The sequence below is a fragment of the Saccoglossus kowalevskii genome, chromosome 22, assembly GCF_978046115.1.
Source record: "Saccoglossus kowalevskii chromosome 22, keSacKowa6.1, whole genome shotgun sequence".
Classification (NCBI taxonomy): domain Eukaryota; kingdom Metazoa; phylum Hemichordata; class Enteropneusta; family Harrimaniidae; genus Saccoglossus; species Saccoglossus kowalevskii.
This window is the reverse complement of record NC_140662.1, coordinates 14853013-14863067: the sequence shown is the minus strand read 5'-3', so window position 1 is coordinate 14863067 and position 10055 is coordinate 14853013. Positions and strand designations below refer to the sequence as shown.

Sequence of the window (10055 nt, the reverse complement as noted above, 5' to 3'; positions counted from 1 at the left end):
TGGTCAGAAAATCGCTCTTACTTCTAACCGTCACTGATACCACTGTTTACGCTGGTCTTACAGATGTTGAAAGTAGAAATAAACAGTTTTTTATCCTCTGGTTTTGTGAATAGCATATACAGTTTGTTGTGAGAAAATTAGAACAATACAGTGATAACAATAAAAACAAAAAACATACTGCAAATGAAATAGGTCGTATATTAGAATTTATATAAATATTGTTATGTCAAATCTTAATTGTTTAAACTTACGCATGTAAAAATCACTGAGAAACAGAGGAGAAAATATGTACTGCGTGCGTGGCTCAAAGCGACATTCGTACACGACACCTAATCGATCGTATACCTTCACATTGCGGCGCGCCCCCTTCGGCCACAGGGTTTCACCAAAATAAAGGATGTCTTACTTTGATTATTATATTCAAGTATTTAGGTTACCTATTTGGTAATAGTGGTTCGCTATATATAGTAAGAAGTAATCTCTCAATTTCCATTGTTTTGTAACGAGGTCAGAAGTGAAATATTTGAATTCGTCTAGAACTGTATTCAGTTATGAATACATGTTTGTAGACACTCGCATGCCTAAACAAATAGTTCATGCATTTTTATATGTAGACATTCCTGTTTAAAATTCGTAGCTCTGCCAGACGAAGACATACTATATAATTCTCATGACTAATCGTGAAAAGTCCACAAATATATATTTTTCAGATGCTATGCTCAATTTGCGAGGTTGTGTAAGAAAAATAAGTATCATTTGAATAAAAATGTGGTTTCAAAATCAATATTTTATTTATTATGGTAGATTGGAATTACGGAGTGCTGGAGCTCAGTAGGCTTTAAAGGCCCCGTACTCTCTAACACTGCAGACAGTAATATTTATTCAACTTGAAAAACTTTGTATGCTCGTCCAGATCCACTTGGTATGGGGGAATTATCCATCACTGTTCTAGTTCCAGAGTAAATCTGACCTTTGGGAGTGTATAATAAAACCATCCAGGTGATTAGTATTTTAACTTTCATAGGAATCAGGTCTCATCAGATTGCTTCAGTATATCAACAGATTTGCCTAAATAACTTATCAGGAATTTGCAAGATAAATCGTATGAAGTGCTCCCAGAGAACACGTGAATAAATTTGAGATACTACTTAGACTTGTTTGCTTGGTTGGTGAAGTCACATGTATACGTCTGTTACTCAAAAATTGTATCATATCTTGCACAGTCTGTTATAAGACACTGGCAAATGCCATAACGCTTACAGAAAGTTTTAATGACAGTCATGTTAAGCGCGGCTGCATGGTCCTTTGCTTTTCGATAATATCATCCCAATTAATCAGTACCAATCCACGTAGCCCTGGCGTGGCAAATAATTGTGTACCTTTGCTGGCTCATTTATGTCTTTAATTGTTTAAAGTGAAATTTCCTTAGATGTGCTTTCCATCAATAATCTTAAAATACGAGATATATACAAGTAATATTTTTTGCTCCTGAAATGTACTAAATCTTGAAATATTTTCTATAATTCTCTTTCTTAATTGGACTACGTGGGCGTAATTTTCTATTGGCTAAAACAAAAACTGTTGTATTTTGTGATATGTGACAAGAAGTGATTTCCAATAGTTAAATTATTGATTCGGTTCCATATTAATTTATCAACCCTCATTTTTATAAGTTTTCGTGATACCAAAAATACAATTACTATTCTCTGTCTAGACACATCATCAATACAAAAATATTTACCACAACTGAACATAAAATTCACCCACCTTCTAAGCGCACTGGCTAAAACGAAAACTGTTGTATTTTGTGATATGTGACAAGAACTGATTTAAAATAGTTAAATTATTGATTCAGTTCCATATTAATCTGTCAACCATTTATTTATATGTTTTCGTGATACCCAGAAAAATTACTATTCTTTCTCTAGACACGTCATCAATAAAAAAAATCTTTATGCTGGTCGTACACATGTTTAAAATAGCAATATGCAGTTTTGTTCTCTGGTTTCATGGAGAGCATTTACAGTGTGTTGTGGGAAAATTAAAAAAAAATGCAGTGATAAAAATTAAAATAAAATAAAAACAAACTGTAATTGAAAAGTGTCATATATTAGAATTTATATTAGTAATGTTGTGTAATTTGTCTAATTGTATTAGGTTAACCATGTAAATGTTACTGTGTCACAATGTAAGGCCTGCTTATGTCTAAAAAGAGGGCTCTCACAGAACACACACTGGACAGTGGGTTCATTCACTGCTAGTATGGGGTAGACAAGACAGTAGCTCTGGAAATGAAATACACATACATAAAAATGTTATTAAGTTAAAGCTCCTGGATTTACTACCTCTCAAAATAATTAAACGAAACAAAGAACATACAAATACAATGAATAAATTCACTAAAATAGGGGATTGCTTAGGGAAGTGTGCATTTGTGATAACTCACAGTTCCAGGATGTAGAAATGGATGACGGTCAATGGCTCTGCAACACAACAACGAAGAAATACAGGAGTCTTGATTGCAGAGAAACGCTGTTATTCTGGAGGGCACCACAGAGAAGTTCATACAAGTCTCACATAATGATGGATGCAGCCTGTATGACTTGTGTCATAAGATCGTAGCAGGAACACACATGATATTAAGTTGAAATGATGGACCCCCAACTGCCCAGATTCAGGGACACCACCTGGGTTTCCACATGAGCCAATCAGAATGTGATCTTTCTAGCAGCTCGGTCACGTATGCAACTCTGTAGATCGTAAACATCTTTTGTTATTCAAATAACAGCACACCTGGTAGATTCCAATTGTCCTGCCAATGTTGTAAACAACCTTTGTTATGTAAATCACAAACACACCTGGTAGATTCCAACTGTCCTTCCAGAGTTGAAAACAAGTATAACCTGTCAATCACCTTTATGACCGTTATCACACGGCAATGCACTCCGTTTCTTCCCATGATTCCTTGCACACTTCTCTTTGCAGGGTTTGAGGTAATGTGACAAAACACAGAATACAGGATGCTGATACACTGAATAAACGGCAGAGTAAATATATACTGCGGGCTTGGATTACAGCGAAGCTAATAAACTATACCTAATGGTCAAACTTAACATTACGGCACTTCTCCTCTCGGGCACCATGCATTCCTCAGTGTTATTTTGATTATTAAAATCCAAGTAAGATCATGCAAATTGATCAGTACAAATCGACGAAGCCCTGGTGTCACAAAATAAATGTGTTCACTTGCTAGCTGATTTAAAAAAAACAAGTTTTGTAATATGTGAAAACAAGTGACTTGAAATAGTTAAATTAATGATTTCATTCATTTTAACCATTAATTTCGTTGGTTTTCATGACACCATGAAACATATATTATTCTCTATGTAGCTTAATCTTCTGAATTGAATGGTGTAGTAAAGTCTGTGTTCGATATGGCTAAACAGGCTGGAGACAACAGCTGGGTTGACCAAGCACACTTTATTGTTGCTACTCGTACAAGGCTAATATAACGACAGTCAATTAAATAGCTTAAGTACAGGCGGGAAAGTTTATTGTTTCAAGAATGCGATTGGAAGGTAAAGCTTGAACTTTCTAGTGAATATGTCATCGAAATAATCATCTGCTTCCAATATCACGTCTCCTAGTTCTTCCGCATTGGCTATAATGTGTGTATCAAGCCCCGTGAGTACGTCATATTTGTTCGGCTATCCTCACCATATAAATGATTAGATTCTCCAACTCGTCGTTTTTTTCGATATCAAATGATGAAAGCTAACGACAGTCAATTGAATAACCCAGGCGGTAAAGTTTTATATTACAAGGATGCGATTGGTAGATAAAGCTTATCATGATAGGACAGTTACGATAATAAGAATGTACATAATAGGCCGACATTAACTGTTTTATCCAGAATTCGAGAGTACCATTAAGCTCGAAAATAGTTTGCAACAAAGTCCTCCCAACGAAGTTGTTAAAACTCCTTGATGAAAATGTGTTGGCGATCTTGAATGTCATATTAAACTATTTCACCAGTGATTTGGTCATATTAGTTTCATTTTTTTTTCATTGATTTTAAATAAAATTGTCATTGTGTGGGCATTAGCACATGCGCATTGAATACTTTTTTGTATTGCCACGCCTACTGCATATGAACTGACTTTTATAAATAACGTGTTTATTCTAACCAACTCTCAATTCTCCAGTTGCTGTTGTTGGTGAGTCCACCTCTGCAAGTAAGTATGGTATTATTGAACGTTTTTCTCATTTTCACATTTTTGTGTATGTTTCACCTGTACAATATAATTCTTCATTACGGAATATCATTGTTCATGCCGTAATTTTCTACGTTTGTGGGTCCACTGTCTGCTCGCTTGGTATGGACGAATTGTTGTTGTTAAACCGACTCCCTTTTAGTATGCCCAATTCGGGTATACGTCGTAGTCTGTCACCTTTTTGAAACTAGCTTAAATGAAGTTGTGGTTACAAATTAGTTATCTTTCTGTAATTCCATCAATTTTAAGTTAGAACAGCTCTAGCATATTGTTTGCACATTTTTTTTCTTTGAAATAATGATTTCTATAATTCACTGAAAACTCTTGGCTGATTATGTGGTGTATTATCTTCAAATTTATTGCTTTTCTAAAATGTCGTTTCTTTCTCTCTACTTCTTTGCCAACAAAGATATATCAAGCACGTAGTTTGACGTGATCAATAAAGCAAGTTCAAACATTATAATTTATATGTATTGTGCATTATAGCAACCCGATGCGTTCTCCCACCGAAAACATGACCCGATTTAACACAAACACATGTGCACTTGAAGCTTCTTTAAACAAATCCTAGACAGTTGAATTTGCCTTGACAATTAGTATGTGAAATACCTACATTGTTTTTGTTCAACCACAGATACTACTTGAAACATTCTAATTTGTTTCGTCTATGTTTATTGTATTTATTACAGATTGTGTTCAGATTTCGCAACTTTCTGAAGGTGGGAACGATGGCAAAACTTCAAACAGTGTATTCCTTACTTGTAGTGTTGGCGATGTTTATATGTGCTATACACTCGGTAAGTGACTAATGATTCTTAGGAACTCTTATTTTTGTGTTATATTTTGTATTGATGATACGTATATCAATATTGTTTCAGACTGAACCACCCGAGGATACACAAACGACTATAGCCGAAAAAGAAATCGAAGCAAAACGTGAATGTGAGTACAAATACATTCCAATCACTCAGTCTATAATGTTATTTAGAATGCATTACTGATATTAGAAATAACATAAACAGCGACAGGTTTTTATGATTGATGATGTTATTCATTTCAAGTCAAAAATAATAATTGTTTCCATTGACAAATCTAGTGTTTTTGATTTACTTATTTAAATAATATTCTCCAATATACAAGCTTAAGTTTACGGGTGTGTCATTTTTTTGTAATTCAAGACGAATTGTGTACTGACACCTGCTATCTCTCTAATGATGGTATATGTAATGATGGTGGTGAAGATTCTATGTTCAATTTTTGTGACTTTGGCACAGACTGTGCAGACTGTGGAGCCAGAAATAGTAAGTCTTAAATATATGACTATTGCTCATCCATAGTAATCATCAGAAATATACAATTTTATAACACTTACAAACAGATCATTTTATGTGCCGGTTGCAAACAATTTTAATGTTTGTGCACAAATATCACAACAACTACAGTAATTAATCTACAGTAATCTTCCATGTATAGAACGCAATAACGAATACACATGGAATCAAATATAATGATTATTCCATTGACAAATCTAGTTTACATGATATACCTATTTAAATAATATGCTCCAATATACAACATTAAGTTTACAAGAGTGTGCTTATTTCATAGTTGGAGACGGATTGTGTACTGATACCTGCTATTACTCTGATAATAGTTACTGTGATGATGGTGGTGAAGAATCTACCTTCGATTTGTGTGCCTATGGCACAGATTGTGCAGACTGTGGAACGAGATATGGTACTAGTAAGTCTTAATTATATGATTATCGCTCATTCATAGTAATCATCAGATATATACAATTTTATAACACTTACAAACAGATCATTCTATGTGCCGGTTTTAATCTGAGTGCACAAATCTCACAATAACGACAGTAATTATTCTACAGTAACCTTCCCTGTATAGAATGCAATAACGAATACATGTGGAATCAAATATAATAATTGTTACATTGACAAATCTAGTTGACTTGATATACTTATTTAAATAATATGCTCTAACATACAAGCTTAAGTTTACGGGAGTGTTTTTTTTTCATAGATCATGACGGATTGTGTACTAACACCTGCATGTACCCTAATGATGGTGAATGTGATGATGGTGGTGAAGGATCTCAGTACAGTGATTGTGACTATGGCACAGATTGTGCAGACTGTGGAATAAGACCTAATACTAGTATGTTTTAAATATATGATTATCACTCATTCATAGTAATTATCAAAAATATACAATTTGATATAACTTACGAAAAAAAAAAAATAATGTGCCGGTTGCAAAAAATTTTAGTGTGAGTGCACAAATCTCACAACAACGACAGTAATTATTCTACAGTAACCTTCCCTGTATAGAATGCAATAACGAATAATTTTTACATTGACAAATCTAGTTTACTTGATGTACTTATTTAAATAATATGCTCTAACATACAAGCTTAAGTTTACGAGAGTGTTTTTTTTCATAGATTCAGACGTATTGTGTACTAACACCTGCATATACTCTAGTGATTTCATATGTGACGACGGGGGTACTGAGTCGTGGTACGATATATGTGAATTAGGTACAGACTGCGATGACTGTGGACCAAGACCACAATAAGTAAGTCGTTCGGTTTATTTCACATTCAATGTGTCATCCGTTGTTGTGTATAAGATTGCCATAGTGCATATTGTTCCCCCTCAATTACAATATCTGTTCAGTAACACAGAGATTTGTGGCAAGTTTAGTTTAGAATTGTCTTATTTACTGTTGTGTTAAATAAGTGAATACGATTTGGATAATAAAAACATTCTATTGTTCTGTCACAGCTTTTATGATATTTCATGCTTGGTACAAGTCCAGTTTAACAACAGACATGAATGGATTTGACTAATTTAATATTAATGTATATTGTTTTGAAAGCTTGTAAAACGTTTTGTTGAAATATGTCCTCTCGTTTTTGTAACCATTTTAATAATATACCCTGCATAATATATTTTTTTTTTTGAAAGTTGGATCAGCAAAACGGTCAGCAAAGGAATCGGAAAAATGGAATGTAGGAGAAAAAGCATTTTAAAAAAGGATAAAAATCCGTTCAATGTTGATAATATATTCGCATGTTACAGTAGTTTAGAATAAGGGAATAAAGGTATAACAGTTCATCATTAAAAAACAACAACAAATAAATAGCATTGTTATAATTGTATGTGTAATAATTGATCTCAAACTACAACAGATAACTTTCTGTGACTAAAGTAAATAAGAATGTTATAGTCAATAAAATGATGGCAAGTGAATTATGCGTGTTATTTCGTGAGTGGTATTCTTGATGACATATCAAATTAAAATTAAAGTAATTTAAATATCCACGCCGTTTTCACTACCTCGACAGGTTTCAGGCTATAACTGATAGTTTGGCAGATACATGGTAAAATGATGTGCATATTTTATAAAATATGTGCGTTTTAATGGTGTGTGTTCAAATGTGTTTATTCTGTTTTGAAACGATGTGCGTGTTTTAAAATGGCGTGATTATTCTTTTAAATGTCGTGTGTGACCTCCCTTGTCCACAAAACTATATATTTTCGGAAAGCTTATTGTATGAATTTTAAAATTGTGTTAGTATTTTTTGTATGGACACTGTAGTTTGAAATATGCACAAAAATGTGCTTTTTTGGTCAAAAGTGATTTAAAAAGAATTAGCTTCTAAACCATGCTTCTGTTTCCTGTCAAAACTGGTCTATGGGTACATCTGTTTACTATGAAGAAAGTGCCGTCTTGAAAACTGTCTATCAGTTGTCAATTTTGCAAGGCAGCAACTCAAATTTCACTACTTCAAGTTTATGCATAAATTAACACCCAGGCTAGTTGTCTGTACGATTGTTTTAACACTGTTCAACCAAAAACAATGCCCCAATGGCCTTTTGAAAATTTCAAAACAAAAGGTCAAAGCGTCTAGAAGCTATTTTTTTCAAAGTTCTGGGATGTGCACAAAACAGAAGCTGAGATAATTGCTAATTCGCCTAACAATTCACTCAGTGAGAAGTTTGCTAACAGTTCCAAATTTAAATGTATTATCGTTTTGTTAAAAGTTAAATATAGTGTATAATATGGAGATCCCGTCATTTCTTTATAATTTATGTACAGCCTTGCTAAATCTTGCTAAGCATTCAAAATAAATAATGTTATCTATATTTTAAAAGCGTTTTTTGAGTATGTTCCACTATTCACATTTCTACAAAATTCCACAATACTGTTTGGCTAATAAAGAGTAAAAAAAATCACTCCCAAGTGCCCACAAACCTGCATCTCTACCTTAATCGAGTTTAAGTCAAGTTTGCGAAACTTAGGTTTAGTGAAGGGGGAAGGTATTGTTCAATTTTTATGAACATTAATATAATTGTACCATACCTTCCTCCTTTACCAAACTTAAGATTCGCAAACATTTCTATGTTCAGTCACGGGATATTATTTAATTAAACTTAATTAAAACACAATGTATTGCATTGTAATTGAGTTTAATTAAACTTTATAATCGAGTTCATATCACAACTATATTAAAAGTTAATTCAACCATATTAAAAGTTAATCCAATGTGTGTCGTAACAACGACGACAAAACTTGTATGTGTGTGTGGGGGGGGGGGGGTCTGTGTATGTGTACAAATCATTAACCTATTCACGGCTATAGGGGCGCTGTATCATTTTCCCTCACCGTAATGAAAGAAGTATACTATTTTATGCGGATATCCTCCAATGACAAAGTAAGTAAGGATGTGTCCAGCACGACCGTTTTGTTTCAATATTCATGCTACGTGCATACACTACTGCCAAATCCCTGATATGACAAGACCGAATAAATGAATCTTTGCTGGCAAAGATGATCATAGACCCACAATCCCATGATGCTTAGCTTCTTTTCATTCTTTGTTACTACTCGGATTATACTACCACAAATTATTTTGATGTTTAAGTTTGTGATATATATGGTATAAAAATCATGTTTCCGCGACAATACGGAATTTAAATAGGCCTGTTAAGTGCTGCGTTTCATTACAAAACTCTATATATGTGTGATAACAAAGCAGGTAACTTGTCAATTGTAATTAATAGAAATTACAAGCTGACAATGGTATTAACCTAAAGCAATGCAATATTTGTTAATGCAATACAAATCCAGTCGTCTGATTGCAAATGTCACTTGTAATTCATGGTAACATTATTAACGAAAGGCAATATTTCATTTTACATCTTTATAAAAATGCAGCAACCTCCGTTTTCCACTGAAGCTAGCAAATCCATGTGTTTTTAATCAATTATTATTTACACTAAACCATTCATTGCATGAGCTTGTGCTCTGCATTGCAAGCTGCTGTAATTTTTGTCTTAGACCAACATCTGTTAACTACCATGGTTAACTACAGTTAACACTGGTTTAGTGGACTACAATTAAGCACGGTTAAGTATATTTATGAGTATAAAATTGGGTTGGTTGATCATAATATAATATACCAGTTTCTGTTGTTGACTGAGATTGCTGATTCCATGTTGTAGGCGGGCTGTAAGCTCACTGGTAGTTGTTTTGGTTAAAGGGTCAAAAAATGATCAGCAATTGTGTCTGAAATAATTCAAGCATGATCGGCTTACTTGATCTAATGTAAATCACATATCAATCATTTTCAAACACATCAAAACATGTTTAATGTAAAAATGCACACATCATTTTTAATATACACGGTATTTTAACATGCATACACTCTTAACAATCATAAACAGGCATTGTTTATAAAATCGTGTATTTTTGAAA

At 33.5% G+C, this 10055-nt stretch overlaps 1 protein-coding gene across 1 annotated transcript; it reads left to right on the top strand.

Moving 5' to 3' along the window:
- The first annotated feature begins 4196 nt into the window (after positions 1 to 4196).
- LOC102804376 (uncharacterized) lies at positions 4197 to 7546 on the top strand. Its single transcript, XM_006819573.2, has 8 exons — positions 4197 to 4235; positions 4964 to 5071; positions 5153 to 5216; positions 5453 to 5575; positions 5883 to 6017; positions 6315 to 6449; positions 6736 to 6869; positions 7262 to 7546. The coding sequence occupies exons 2-7, from the start codon at positions 5003 to 5005 to the stop codon at positions 6867 to 6869; spliced, it is 660 nt and encodes a 219-aa protein (XP_006819636.1). The 5' UTR covers positions 4197 to 4235; positions 4964 to 5002; the 3' UTR covers positions 7262 to 7546.
- The last annotated feature ends 2509 nt before the right edge of the window (positions 7547 to 10055 follow it).

Coding starts and splice junctions, on each gene's coding strand:
- LOC102804376 (XM_006819573.2), top strand. CDS start 5,003: ATGGCAAAACTTCAAACAGTGTATTCCTTACTTGTAGTGTTGGCGATG. Junction 5,072..5,152: donor TTATATGTGCTATACACTCG/GTAAGTGACTAA, acceptor ATATTGTTTCAG/ACTGAACCACCCGAGGATAC. Junction 5,217..5,452: donor AATCGAAGCAAAACGTGAAT/GTGAGTACAAAT, acceptor TTGTAATTCAAG/ACGAATTGTGTACTGACACC.